General features: G+C 54.4%; 5 protein-coding genes across 5 annotated transcripts; 3 read left to right on the plus strand and 2 right to left on the minus strand.

Annotated features, from left to right (window-relative positions):
- Nucleotides 1-1,919: 1,919 nt before the first annotated feature.
- Nucleotides 1,920-2,234, plus strand: POSPLADRAFT_1054805 (hypothetical protein; the record flags this gene model as incomplete). The annotated part of the gene is made up of 1 exon (XM_024480561.1): nt 1,920-2,234. The coding sequence occupies one exon, from the start codon at nt 1,920-1,922 to the stop codon at nt 2,232-2,234; it is 315 nt and encodes a 104-aa protein (XP_024340991.1).
- Nucleotides 2,235-2,325: 91 nt separating this feature from the next.
- On the minus strand, nt 2,326-5,482 carry POSPLADRAFT_1069633 (hypothetical protein; the record flags this gene model as incomplete). The annotated part of the gene is made up of 9 exons (XM_024482360.1): nt 2,326-2,629; nt 2,685-2,831; nt 2,940-3,162; nt 3,223-3,328; nt 3,385-3,533; nt 3,583-4,214; nt 4,263-4,398; nt 4,786-5,004; nt 5,058-5,482. The coding sequence occupies 9 exons, from the start codon at nt 5,480-5,482 to the stop codon at nt 2,483-2,485; spliced, it is 2,184 nt and encodes a 727-aa protein (XP_024340992.1). The 3' UTR covers nt 2,326-2,482.
- Nucleotides 5,483-7,614: 2,132 nt separating this feature from the next.
- On the plus strand, nt 7,615-9,380 carry POSPLADRAFT_1045301 (hypothetical protein; the record flags this gene model as incomplete). The annotated part of the gene is made up of 5 exons (XM_024478725.1): nt 7,615-7,722; nt 7,778-8,034; nt 8,097-8,998; nt 9,048-9,223; nt 9,279-9,380. The coding sequence occupies 5 exons, from the start codon at nt 7,615-7,617 to the stop codon at nt 9,378-9,380; spliced, it is 1,545 nt and encodes a 514-aa protein (XP_024340993.1).
- A 390-nt stretch (nt 9,381-9,770) lies between these two features.
- Nucleotides 9,771-10,287, minus strand: POSPLADRAFT_1179841 (hypothetical protein; the record flags this gene model as incomplete). Its single annotated transcript, XM_024488703.1, has 3 exons — nt 10,128-10,287; nt 9,893-10,040; nt 9,771-9,837 (listed from the first exon to the last, which is right to left on the minus strand). Exons 1-3 carry the CDS (start codon nt 10,258-10,260, stop codon nt 9,771-9,773), a joined length of 348 nt encoding a protein of 115 aa, XP_024340994.1. The 5' UTR covers nt 10,261-10,287.
- Nucleotides 10,288-11,435: 1,148 nt separating this feature from the next.
- POSPLADRAFT_1179844 (hypothetical protein) lies at nt 11,436-14,009 on the plus strand (the record flags this gene model as incomplete). The annotated part of the gene is made up of 9 exons (XM_024488704.1): nt 11,436-11,546; nt 11,602-11,819; nt 12,180-12,277; nt 12,336-12,480; nt 12,536-12,659; nt 12,688-12,810; nt 12,865-13,122; nt 13,190-13,663; nt 13,724-14,009. The coding sequence occupies 9 exons, from the start codon at nt 11,436-11,438 to the stop codon at nt 13,943-13,945; spliced, it is 1,773 nt and encodes a 590-aa protein (XP_024340995.1). The 3' UTR covers nt 13,946-14,009.
- Nucleotides 14,010-14,359: the final 350 nt, after the last annotated feature.

A 14,359-nucleotide genomic window follows, 5' to 3' on the forward strand; every position in this document is an offset into this window, starting at 1 on the left:
TTTTAATTTTTTCCTTTTCGCGGGCTCGAACCCGCGACCTCTGTACTACCTGCCCGATACGGACACATCATTATCTACTGTACGATCAGATTAGATAGGACGGCAGTGCACGGCACAGCTCGGGCCCCGCTGACACAGCCGCTTTGACTCACCGGCCCCCGGGGCCGCGTCGGCATGCTGCGCACAGACCAGCTGCGCACGGACCAACGTGCACAGCCTGCCCTAAATCTTCCCATGTATATAAACCAGCCTCTGCTGCCCTAGGGACCTCAGTTTCGACCTCTTGTCCCTAGGTCAGTAAGCTCTCATTTGTATCCTTTACTTACCTTTACTAACTAATACATTTCTTGTCCCTAGCCTTAGGTTTGAGCACTGCTCACCATCGCTTCGGTGAGAATCAGTCAGACGCCCCCAGCTCTTTTAGGTTTTCCCCTGTCGCTAGACCTCAAGTCGCGACACCCCATTTGTGGTATAAAATGACCACATGTGATGTATGTATAGCACGCAATTGTCCCTCATGGGCATTGCCTAGCCTGTGGACAAATGTGCCCATCACCCATCGCACTGTCATTCCAACAACATGTGATACATACATCATGAATGACCATTTCATACTATGATAGGGGCCTCCAGCCCCTGGCTGATAGCATGCCTGAGCTTGCAAGCTTGTACCTGACCATGCATTTCAATGCCAATATCACACTTCAGTGTGACAGCTGTCACATTGTTTGGTCCTCTTTGTTCCATGTCCATGAAAATTGCTGTGTTGTTAGTGGCACCTTGAATACTACATCCAACATTAGGTCAACAGCACTGGAAGCGTCAACCATCTGAGGTTGATGGACATAGCTTTTTCCCTACACAATGTGGTTCAAGTTGCAAAAAACACATTGCAGGCAACACTAATTCCATGCGAGTGGGGACCCTGTCCTGCAAAGTTGAATAGTAGAGAGACTTTTTTGGAGGTGTGTACTAGGCCATTTTGATTTTTAATACTGGAGAGCACATCACAAAGCACTTTGATATGATTGATGTACACTCAGGAGGCTGTACTTATTTGGTCAGCTTTTGAATATAATGTAAGCTGGCTCTACTATGAAGGTGACATCTCAGCTTGTGATGCATTCCAGGAATTAGTGGAATGACTCACAGTATGAGATGTCTTTGTCATTTGGTTGAAGTCCATCATGACTGGAAAGTGAGGGGCTAGAGTGAATAGTTGTGCATTGATTTCATCAATGATGAATGTCACAGTTGTGTTTTTGTCAATACTGTCTTTGTTCATTTTTCTCTGTTTTACAAGTCATACTCATTTTTTGTGTATTTTACTCATGTTTATGGTGTTTTCTTACCAGCATTTGCAATATCACACTGCAGAGGAAGTGCAGCATGTAAAAATGTTCCATTTTGGTATTTGAGCAGGACTGATTGTCATCTCTATACAGGAAACCTTTCAATGCCGCTTGATGAAATGCTCAGGTCGTCTTCATGCCTCCGAATATGACCTGCAACAGCATGTATTGCTCAGCCATTTGTCGAGGATGAATCTGCCTTGTCCTGTTTATGGTATGATTAATCAAATTTTTGATGAATATCCACTGAAGAAGCAATCAGGATGTTCTTCTGTATTCGGGAGGCATATACAGCTTGTTGACCATGTTAGGGAAATGCACCATGATTTACTTGGCCACACATCAACTCTTGGTTCTCAGTCATCCCATTTGAAACCAGCACGAGATCCAATACCCCTGCCTCCTCGCAAACCACCCAGCCTACCCGGGGCAAATATGCCATCCTTCCTCGCATTTGCACTACCTGTCAAACCATCTCGCCGAGGCCATCGCGACATATCTTTGTCCTTATCGCAGACATCACATAAACGAACACGCTTAGGTGAACCAGCACGGCACGACAATCCTATGGATATCGAGTCCGAACCATGCGAGAACCTTCGCACACTCACAAAGCTGGAAATGTTGCGCGAGCTCACTGTTCGTCGCCAAAAGCTACCAGATTCGGCTACGCAGCTTTCGAGGCCGCAGTACCTTACTCTCCCGCCTATACGCGAAATGCCGCCACAGGCCCGAGTAGGGTATCCAGCGTTTGAGGCCAGATTCAAGGAATTGGAGAATGCAGGGCTGATTGATGGCACAGGCGAATGGGCGGAGGAGGAGGACGATGACGATGATAGCGCACCCTCGAACAATTTACCGCATCCCCGGTCTCATGTCTGATTCCTTCCTTCCTGCCACACCACGCTTTCATGACGCTCTCATGACGCTGTTGTTTTCGTAGCACGAACTAACTTACGACCATCGCTATATTGTAGAAATCCTGTTATCGTCTGCCCGCCTCCGAAAGTTTTGTCCATATACAAGGTCTCAGATGAGACGGTAGGATGCTCGCAGACATGTGAAACCTATGCAATGTATAGCATCATGGCGAGATATGGGTCTAGGCACGCTCGCGCGGTACCGCGCTCTCAGGTCTTTTGGATTTTCAACTCAGCGAGGTACCGATGCGCACGTCCAAGCATCCAAATCGTAAAGGAGAACTTGAAGTTCGGATATGCGATTGTGACGCTCTTGTTAAAAATGCCTTCCATAGCCTCCTGAGGCCACGAACCATCCTACAGGAGAGGAATATAGCGAGCGGTACAGACATTAAACAAGGAGGTTACATACCGGATGTTGACGCGACATCACAAGACGCACAGCGCGCTCGATGGGATCTGCCTTGGGGTAACGAGCATAAATGAGAGCCATTGTTGCCCAGCATGTTTGAATTGTCTGCGTCCGCTCATGTTCAACCCAGGTGCTTGTCTCACACGACTAGTCGATGGAGGGATACAGGATTATTGCGTGGAAGTGGGCATATATTATGAGGCGTATAACCGTGTCAGCATCGCAGTGATATACGGCAAAGGGACATTTACTCGCCTTGTAACTTTCTCCCCAACCACCATCTGCCCTTTGGTGCCGCAGAAGTAACTCACACGCCTTCCGTGCGTAAAGACTAGTCTCGTATGTCTCGCCCACAAGTGCGAGACTCTCGCAAGCGAATTGCGCAGCGTAAGTAAAGCAAATGCCCCATGAACCAATCCAACCACCCTCGGGCGTCTGCGCCCGGTGGAGGTAATCAACCGCACGGTCGATGACGCGCCTATGCGGTCGAAACGGTCATTAGCTGTCGTTTTGTCCGGATGAAGGAAGCCGCACGCACTGTATATCCGCAGAGCGGTACTGCGGATAGTGTTTCCGGAAGATAGACAGGGCTGTGATGACCGAGGTCGTGCATTCTGGATAACTATGTTCAATCATGATGTCCCCTGTCAGGTGTTTAGCACGTTGTGGACGCATCAAGGTACTTCCGAACGAGCCATACCGAACACTTCTGCAGGATTCAACATCTCTAACCACGAAGGACCCCGGATGAGCTCATAGCTTGCAAACCCCCCATTCGCGTTCTGCATCCCAAGCAAGAGATCGACGCTATCGCACATTCGCTTTTCTGACACTAGCTTGGGCGCGAAGCTGAGCATGGATCAGCCACAGCAGGCTCGTTATAGAACGGTGCGCTCACTCGAGATGCTCTTGAATGTAGAGGACGGCCTTGAGGCCTTCTCCTGTACAGTCACTTACAGTGTATCCCTGCGTCCTCGTGCTGAACGGCCACGCGCCCTTTGTTGCGTGTCGGTATGATACCTCAAAGTGCTTTGGATTTTGCTGTATCTGGCATTGGTCGAGCCACCCGAGCGCGCGTATGAGGCTCTCCTTGTTTTCTTCCTCGTGTCCGAGCCCAGTCTCGACGAGCGCCTGCGTGATGAATGCTATGTCCCACAGCTGTGAACCGTTCGTGCCGCACATGCGCATGCCCTCGCCGCCGATCCACAAGAAATCTGCACGCGTCTCGCGATGTCGCTTGTACGCGTCGCTTTCCGGACCGTCAACGAGCCAGCGTACAACGAGGTTCATCATCTTGGATACCGGACCCAGAGTCTGGTATCCCGTGTTCTCGTCCTCCTGGACGATGAGTTGGTAGCACTTTTGCATAGCCAGTCGACGGAGCGGCGGAACCGCACAGGCCTCGTATACGGAGAGGATCGAGTAAGCCGCATCGAAGAGGCGGGAGTGTGGACAATAGAGGTCGACGGGGCAGACATTATTCCGCTGCGCCGGCCAGTCGATCTTGTAGTAGTCTGTGGGGTATAGTTCCTAGAACGTTCTTAGCGACTATTGGTTGCGACTTGACAACATCCATACCTGGCGGAGAGACAAAATCAAGTCGTTCTCCTCCATTTTGAAGCGCAGCGCATAGAGGTACGCCATGGGTATATAGACAGTCCGCGTATGGATCCACCATTTGTGAGGGTGGAACGGAACAAAGTCCGGAAATAGCCTATGGTGTAGTGTGAGCACGAGTACTCATAAAGATGAGATTGCTAGGACCGTAAAGTATGCCATATACAGCTGCACATTATCACAGGTCTGGGCAGGAATCGCAGCTACTGCGTCTTACCGGGCAGTTTGCAGACCCCCACGTCGGTACGCTCTTCCTGATTGACCCAAGAGCTAAAATATCTAATCGGACGTCGCGCACGTCTCGAGAGATTTGGGGAGATGCTGCTGACAGATTGGCGGCAGGTCACGCCTGCCAACACGGGGGGTCTGCCAACAGCCAGTACAACACAGTATGTAGAAGGAAGTGGGGACGAAGAAACATGTTATGCGGAACGCTGATTGCCTGACGTCTTACAAACATCGGATGAACCTAGAAGGTACTGACCATAGCTCCGGGGGAATGGGATTGTTACCATCCCAGTCATACACATTCAGAACCGCTAGCCAGAATTTGCCCCATGAAGGGACGCCCGTTGCACCACCAAGTTTGTGCAGTGTCGCTCTAGCTTTGACCAAGGTCGGATGTTCGGGTGATACGCCGAGAATGCGCATCACGCAATAGTTCAGCGCCGTACCGAAAGCGGTGGACTCGCCTTCAATATGTCTGCCATATATTTATTCAGTGCAAAACTCGAGAATGGTACACATGCGACATACAAGCCCCAACCACCGTCGTCAGGATGCGCAAGGTTGATGAGATACCGTATCATCTCCAACCGCTCCTCGTGAGTGAAGCCCATCCCTGTTATGTACGAGCCAATGACTAGCCCAGGGAGCAGGAACATAGGGCCTCCATACTCGCCTGGCCAGTGTCCGTCGGCATCCTGGAGACGTTTGTAGAAGGTGTACCCGTTGCGAGCAGCCCCGAGTGCATCTTTGGGCGTCGGAAGCGCAGGCGTGCTCAGCGGGAGACCCAGCCAGTACTTGTCAATGTCAGACTGCGGCCAGTCCTTGCACTCTTCGTCTGTATGGAGGTAATGCCAGATATGCCGACCGTCGTCGGAACAGCGAAGACGCCAACGAGTATAGTCTGTAAATGGCTGCGCCCCAGAAGCGGGAATATCGAGAGAGGAGTACGACATGGTCAGTCTGGTGAATGTGTGCCCTAACACTCCAACTGCGACACCAGTTCAGGTGTCCTGCGTGGAAGTGACACTGCGGGCGAAGAACGTCAAGGGCTATATGAACGTGGTGGGCAATGGTACGACTGGGGCCTGTGATTCTCAAGACCGTTCAAGGCCCGCAGAACTGTCGTACTTCATCACACGGAGCGCGACATGCCGGCTGCGACGTTCATGATCCATGCATTATATACAGTAAGCAGCTTCAAGTACAACCCAACAGTCGCGGACTCGCTATGCTATGGTGTGTGGCAGACCGTAGAAAGCCTGCGCCGCAAGTCGCGGCCGCGACTCGGACGCGTACCAGCGCTTCAATCACGTGCCCAGCGCGACGCGTGTGGAACTCCGGCTGTCGTACTGTATCCTCAGTCCTCTGCCGAAAGCCTGTCCGAAGTCTAATTACCTGTGTTTGACGCGAATAACGACGTGCTATTAGCTCATGAACCGCACTCACGCAACATCATGTCCTCAAAGACAAAGATCAAAAGGATCTGGACCGAATCTGCAACCTTGCACTCTTGTACTACTTATGGACGGTCATCGTTGCGATCAACCTTCATTTGGGGGCTCTCGTGTTCAATCACCCCTCTGGAGCCTACACAATCGTACAGATTCAGGCCAGAAATTCGGGACTGCAATTCGTTGCGACCTTTTTTATCAAGCACTTGAGAAGGCTCGCTCAAATCTGCGCCTGCACGCCGTTGGTAAGCTCGAGGCTGTTGTCGCGATTTCAACCTCCTCCTCCTAATTTCTCATCAAGTATAAATTCTGTCAACGGAATCATAAAAATCAATCCTAAGTTTCAGAGGCACTAAACCTACCGCTCCAGATGATTTCTCACTGTGTAGGCATTGCATATCTACCCATGGTTGTGCAAGCCCCTCATCGGGTTTTTGACGAAACGAGGGATACGCGGATCTTCAATGAGGACAGTGTTCGCTTTCCCAAGACTATTGGACCCATTTCACAATGGAGGGCTGCCTTGCTCTCTGCGGCACCACCAAGCACGATCCCACAGAGTAGCCTCGCGTGTCCGCCGTACTAAATTTGCTTTAACCATAATAGCCCCATAGTCCGTGTTCCACATCCACGTCTTACGCGGGGCTCCCCACAGCCGCCACCTTATGGGGACCTCTGCAACTTTCCCCTTCGCTCGTGCATGACGTCTCTCCTTGACTATGTCTATTTTCTGGACGATGAGGGCCTCGAAAAAGCATCGCGTCTGAAATGCTTTACGCAGGTGTTTCTATTTCTCGCCGGTTGAACACGCGTTTTCGGAGGGGCCCTCTACCGCCAATAAAGCGATTCACGATATCCTACTGCACACTCCATTATCACCCATTTTATGTGCTTAAATCAAGGGCATGTCTTCATTACCTGCCTCAATCACAGACCACTTCTTGATTGTCCTTGTACTCGCTTCATCGACTGACTCGCATTTGCCTGTCAGTCGGGGCAAAGGTCCGAAAAAGATCATAGCGGTTGTTAAGTTCATTGGCATGCATGGTGACATTCTGGAGGATATTGTCACGCGTCTTGACTGGTCTACTTTGGATCCCGACCACGATCATTGAGTCTCGCGATCCGAAAGGCTTGCATCTAATCTTGAAAGATGTATCGAAGCTGTCTCATTGATTCATTGTATTGACTTCAAATTTCGTCGTGCGATCATGTTCCATGTAATGAATTTGATACTTTTGCTTCAATGTTCCATGTGAATTGCACGCTGACGACTCAAATTGAAGCAATTGTCTTTAGGTAGTGTAGAATATACTCGTCCCAGAGGTCTAGCAAAAGAGAAATCTAGGCATCTGATTATGCATGATAAATTCAGTGTCCATGAGCAATATCAGTACCAATGCTATTTTCTTTTACATGCGAGTACCAAGGATTTTGATCACAAATGATATCACTATTGCACTAAGAGCCTGAGGTTGTAGCCAGAAGCTCTCGGCGCTTATAGACGCATCAGACACGTGACTGAGCTCATTCTTGCAATCCGCTTGTGGCTGCGTGGTTTCCGTTGGTTCAGCTCTGTGCTTATTCTGTTGTACTTCACCAGTCATACTGCTGTTCAGAAGCGTGTCACTGCCATGAGCGGTACTTCATTTCGAGACTCCCTCATCGTGATTCTTGACACTGGTCGCTCGTCCATACGCGCCGGCCTCGGTCTTCACGACCTCCTTAAGCCGCCCTCTATTGTATCCACTCTACCGGCGCACTGCATTCCTTCTTACTGAAAAAGTCCATCTTCAGGAAATCTTGGCTCGTGTCGGGCTACCGAAGAGTCTGGGCACTTCTTCTATCGACGAGAGCGCCCCGGATGTAGATACACAGGAGGGCTCCTCGACCTCCAAACCACGGTCTCCGCCCTCTGTTCAGAACGCCAAGACTACGGATTATCTGGTAGGAACGCAGCTAGATGATGCCCTGGCGGCTGGTCAAGATCTAGCCATTTATTGGCCATTCGCCACCGGAGACATCAGCGACTGGGTGCAAGCCGAAGCCCTCTGGTACGTGTGTTCCCATCTTCTCTTGCTATGCCTCGAATCAAACGCTCCACCAATACGTACAGGAAGTACTGCCTCTTTACCGCGCTTCACCTCCGCCGCTTGCAGATGGAGTCGCCCGTCCTGCTCACGCTGCCGTCCGGCTTCTCGCGCGACGCGTACGAGCGCGTCTGCCAGCTCTTTTTCGAGCGGCTCAACGTAGCCGCCTTCGGAGTGCTTGAACGGCCGACCGCACAGTTCTACGCCGCGCTGACCGCCTCGAGCCAGCTCAGTGGTGTCATTGTGGATGTTGACCTCGAGTGGACGGACATTACGCCCATCTATGACGGCTTCGTGCTTGGCGGTGCACGCACGAGCGTCAATGTTGGGATGGACGACTGCAAGAGGTACCTCGCAGGCCTGCTGCGCAGCAACCAGACCGTGATGGCCGCGCTCGCAGAACCGGGTGAGGGCGCGCCACCGCCTCCGGCAGACGACGTGGCGCAACAAGCGGCCCTCGAGGAATTTGCCCTGCAGCTGTGGGCGGAGGACCACATCAAGGTATTGACAGAGGGTGAGGCGGGCGCGGCACGTGAAGCGGTCGAGCTCGACGCGAATGGCGATATCAACATCGCTGCGATCGTCGTCGCGGGGAGAGAAAAGGCCGTTATTGAAAGCGGGATGCGCAAGAAAGCCGCGCGAGGGAACGCCGCGGAGCAGGCCAAGGCGCGAGAAATTGAGGCCAAGGATTTGGTGGAAGTGCAGTGGCGGGGGAAGACGGTGACGGTGGGCAAGGAGCGGCACCGATTCTGTGAACCCCTCTTTGACTTGGCGGCACGCGGAAGGAAAGGAAAGGGCAAGGCGAAGTTACCGGACTTGCCCTTGCAAGTGGCGCTGGGGGAGGCGGTCAGCCGGGCGGAGGTCGACCAGCGGTCATATATGTGGCAAGGGTTGTTTGTGACCGGGGAGATCACCAAGCATGTCAGGGGTATGCTTCTTTTCGCTCTTATATGTGCGAGTTCTTACAAGGCACGCAGGTCTCGGAGCTGCGTTGCAGACCCGCCTCAATGCCTACATGGTGTTCAGCGCTGATCAGTTGAATGAGGTACAACCCCGAGTGATTCGTACACTCAAGATCCCAGAGTACTTTGCAGAATACAGAGAAAAGGGAGACGGCCTAGCGTCGTTCTTGGGTGCGAGCATTGTTGCGAAGGTAATAATTCCTGCTGCATCTTACATTGTTCGCTGACAGTACCCATGTATTACAGATTGCATTCAATGATTCTGCAGGAAAGAACTTCGTGTCAAAAACCGACTATGCCAGTCAAGGCCCACGAGCTGTCCTGGGAATGTCGCCCTCGCTTCTCTGACCGCTACTGACTTCTTGCTCTTTATGCCTTCGTGTAAAATCGCGCACTGGAATTATCTGTGATTGCGATGGGCATGTATAATCTACAACCAGGAATGAAGAGGTATGCCAGTGGGATACGCATTGCGTGAGCATCACCCACTCTTATGTCGTCGATTTCCCTGCGTAGCTTGCGGTGGAATCTTAGAAGGGCTCGTGTAAAAACTCAAGGCGGGTCATGAACATCCAACAGTCTGTCTTGGCGAGATTGGGAGGGCCTCAGCAGATTTGCCACAGCATCATGGATGAAAGCAGGAGCATGAATTCTCCATAGCAGGTATCGAGAGCAATAGAGTAAGTCATACATGCCTATCATAACGACCCGTCCCACACCACGACTCGGTATAATATTTTATGCGGCCGCACCCTCAGCAACGGCGAGGAGGTCGCTGTCTCCAGGGTCGGTGACGGTCATGACACTAGAAAATGGCAGATATCAGCATAAGCGGACATGCAAATGAAGACGCGACTGACCCAACACGGAAGAGCTTTCCAGCAGCAGTACCGAGCGCAACGTTCGTGCCGGCAAAGTGGTGCACAGACGTCTTGGAGAGCATGGCATAGTACTCGATCTCCGACTTGCGCAGCGGGGGGCAGTTACCCGCGATCAAGATGAGCTTGGCTACACACAGCACTCGGGGTCAGCACAAGGGACCTTCTCAGCCTCACGCTCCAGTCCCCGGAGACGAAGTTCAGCGAGCGCACTCACCCTTGCCATTGCGCATCTGCTTGAGGGCGGACTTGTAGCCGAGGTAGTACTTGCCCGACTTGACGACGAGGGCGAGACGGGAGGAGATGGACTCGGTGGACTTGGCAGCCTTGGACTTCTTGGTGGGGGCCATCGCGTTGGTGTGGAGGGTGTCGGTGCCGGTGGGGATAGACGGTCGGTGGTCGCTGCTTGGTCTGTCGGCCCGCCGTGTTGACGGCGGATGTTGCGGCGGACGGCTTGCCAGTTCTGCAACAAGGTTTGATGGTGGCTGAAACCTGTGATGTCTCAACCTCGATTTGGGGTTAGGTCTACAGAGTGACGTGATCGCTGTACCATAATACCCATAATACTTACTGAGGCATCACAGCGAAGGCCGGGCCTAAGGTCAATACGGTCACGGTGTACGCATCCAAAACGCAGTACGAGAATCTCTCCTGTCCCTGGTGAAACCGATCTCTCTCCAGCGGACTCAGCATGCATGCTGTTGTCAAGACACATTCTTTTCATGCGCCATGTTGCCCGGGTCGAGTTGTACTCACCCATTGTTCAACGTCGCCCACAATCCCTGTGCCGGAATCTGGTGGTAATAGTAATACTTCACTTGTCCTCAACCAAAGTAGACGTGTTCTCAGGACGGTGCACCCTATTATCCTTTACCACGTACTTACTTTCACAGCCACCGTTTCTGTCACCGATCTACCCCCAAACATGCATTCTCATGTATGTCTTTTGCCATTTCAATGGTGAGACTAAGAGCCAGTCTTTCGACGGGCACAGCGTACACTTTCCGAGACAACTAGAGCTGTCTACCCGCATTGGGGGTTATCCTGTTCTCTGTACCGTCTTCCAATAGAGTCAATTGCTCATATCCGTCGACGACAATACTACGCTCTTGTCTACCGTGCGCCGCTACCTCTCGGAATCGTCATCATCCGTCACGTTGCACCGCTCAAGACTTCAGACGCTTAAGCTGGCCCGGAGCAGAACTCCCGCGCAACAGATGTCATGATCCTGCTCGGCCCATAAGGTTGCGCACACTTTTCGTAGATGTCTTATAGCACGGACACAGTGCCTCGTGAATGGCACTCTCCGGAGGGGCTGTTTTGTGGTCACCCACTGTAAATATGTACCATATCAGACAGAGTCCCGTCCGGAATCTTGAATGCACTGTAGATCGACCGGGGTCGATCGAGATCGGGGCGCCAAACAGCGCGTCAACAGCGCGCCTTCATCGTCTCCCACTCTCATTCCTTACTCCCAGCCAACGGTGCATCTGCCCCCCTACGCAAGCGACGATACCCGCGCACCATGTCCGACAAACGCAGAGCAGAAATCGAGGCCAAGCGCGCAAAGCTCGAGGCACTGCGCAAAGCCAGGGCCGACCGCCAGAAGGCAGACGCAGAGCGTCGCGCGTCCGAGGTGCGTAGCAGCCTCCGCCCCGCGCAGCGTCTCTGACACTAGACGCGCGCCGCAGACCGCAGGCCCCTCCACCGCCCGCCGCGACGTGGACGACCTCGTCACCTCGCTCCTCGGCACGAACATCGGGCGCAGCGCGGACAGCGCGAACGACTCGCCCGCGTCGTCCATGCCGGGCACGCCTGCGCTCGGGCAGACCTCGAGCCCCGCCATCGCGGGCCCGTCCGCGCTCTCGCTCTCGCTCTCCGGGCGCATGAGCCGCCAGAGCGACGGCGCGTCCGACCGCGTGAGCCTCGGCACGACGTTCGTGCAGTCCGCGAACGGCGGCACGGACAATGTCATCGAACGGTGCGTCTCCCCCCCGCACTGTGTGCGCGCGCGGGGTCTCATACGGCCAACGGCCCAGGGTCATGACGCCGCGGATGGTTCCGGACCTCATTGACGTCGAGCAGGAGCTGTTCGAGCTGCCGCAGAAGGTGTGTGGCGCCGGTCATGTCGTGTGGCGCGTGCACTGTAGCTCATGCGCGGTGCGGTTGTGCAGGAGCGGGTGATCTACAATAAGGAGGTGCAGACCATGGATATTGAGAGCGAGTCCTCAGAATCGGACGATGATGACGCGCTCGACCGTGCGCAAAGAGAACGGGAGGCGCTAGAGGCCGAGCAGGCAGCGCGAGAGAAGCAGCTCGAAGAGGAGAGCGTGCTGCTCGACAAGGAGATTGAGCAGGTAATCCGAGGTTCGTGCTCTGCTTCATGGGGCTTGCTGCTCATAACGTTCAACTCTTGATTTTGCAGAGATGACGGAGGAAGAGAAGATGAGCATCTTCACGGCGCCCGAATTTCTTGACTTTGTGGAGCATTCAACGAAGATCATCCAACGAGCACTTAACGACAATTATGACTATGTGCGGGATTATACCATTGGTACGGAAAGCGGAGGGTGAGTGAGATTACATTACAAGCTGCTATGCATATGACCGTTTCTATGACTCCAGTGAGGACACGGAAGGACGGAGGGTAAAATGTGTCTGTGCATTTTACGACGAGCGATATGGGAAGAACAGATCCATCACAGATATAAGCTGGTCACCGAAGGCTTGTCCGATATCCCCTCTCCGTGTAACAGGCTTCTTGACGTGACCATCAGTACCCAGAGCTCTGCTGCGCATCGTACAACAAGAACCCGGCAGCACTAAACGAGCCCGACGGCATTGTTGCGGTGTGGAACCTCCACTTGCTTGAACGACCAGAGTTTGTGTTCCATTCACAGGTGCGTGCCATTGTTTTCGGCCCGTGTAATTTGTATCCATGAAGCTGCATCCAGTCGGATGTCCTCTCGGTGACGTTCTCGCCGTTCCACTCGAATTTGATATTCGGCGGGACGTACTCTGGGCAGATCCTCCTGTGGGACACGCGGTCAAAGCACCTGCCCGTGCTCAAGACGCCGCTGTCCGCGGCGGGGCACACGCACCCGGTGTATGCCATGCAGATGGTAGGCACGCAGAACGCACACAACCTGATCACGAGCAGCACGGACGGCATGGTGTGCAGCTGGCTCGTGGACATGCTCGCGCAACCGCAGGTCAGTCGTGCCCGCATCACGCACCGGCGCGTCCTCTGGCTGACACTGCACTGCGCTGTGCGCGCAGGAAACGCTCGACCTGGTGCACGCGGGGCACAACAAGACGGGGGAGGTGGCGATCACGTGCCTGGACTTCCCGGCGAACGAGACGACGACGTTCTGGGTGGGGACGGAGGAGGGGAACGTGTACCAGGCGAACCGGTACGACCGCGCGGGGGCGAAGGCGGGGCTGAACCAGTACGACGTGTACCGGGGGCACGCGGGGCCGGTGACGGGGCTGGACTTCCACCCGCAGCTGGGCCCGGTGGACTTTGGGGACCTGTTCCTGACGTGCAGCGTGGACTGGACGGTGAAGCTGTGGCGGGCCAAGTCGCTCGCGAAGCCGAGCACGGCGCCGGCGGTGGTGGGGCCGCTGCACTCGTTCGACGAGGCGGACGACTATGTGTACGACGTCAAGTGGCACCCGGCGCACCCGGCGCTGTTCGGGGCGGTGGACGGCTCGGGGCGGTTCGATATATGGAACCTGAACATTGATACTGAGGTGCGTGCGGTGGCGCGCTGTTGCTGGAGATGACGCGGACGCTGACGGGCGGGCTGGCAGGTGTCGACGGTGACGACGGCGGTGGGGGCGGGGCGGGCGCTGAACAAGCTGCAGTGGGACCGCAAGGACGGGCGGCGGGCGGCGCTGGGGGGGAGCGACGGGAAGGTGTACATCTACGACATTGGGGACATGGCGCTGCCGCGGGAGTCGGAGTGGACAGACCTGCAGCGGACGATCGCGGGGGTGGGCGGGGGCGGGGGGCAGGGCGGGGCGTTGGGCTAGTAGCGAGTGTGGGGAACACCCTGCGCGCAGAGAGCTTCTCGTGTGCCATCTGCGATTGTATTGGCAGATTTCTCCGCGAGCGGGGTACACGGCAGTTTGGCCTGCATGATGTATACCATTGTTGGTAATATACGTACCCTATGCGGATCGGGGAATACATCATTGGGTGCGGGGAAGGATCTGCGGCTAGCCTGGGTATGGCGGAGGGGAGCCGGAGGAGCGGGGACGAGGCCTGGGTGCGGCGATTGACGGGCAGCGCGCGCCCTGGCGCTGCTCCGTGAATGTTGACCGCGCACGATGGGGCTACACTGGGAACACTTTCCGCGTGCAGCGGCGATGGAGCGGAACGAGGACAACGGGGTTCCGAGCGCAGAGCCCGGGTGGCCGAGGGCCTGTATAAAGACGGCGGCCTTG

Source organism: Postia placenta, assembly GCF_002117355.1.
Source record: "Postia placenta MAD-698-R-SB12 unplaced genomic scaffold POSPLAscaffold_4, whole genome shotgun sequence".
In the NCBI taxonomy this organism is placed as follows: domain Eukaryota; kingdom Fungi; phylum Basidiomycota; class Agaricomycetes; order Polyporales; family Adustoporiaceae; genus Rhodonia; species Rhodonia placenta.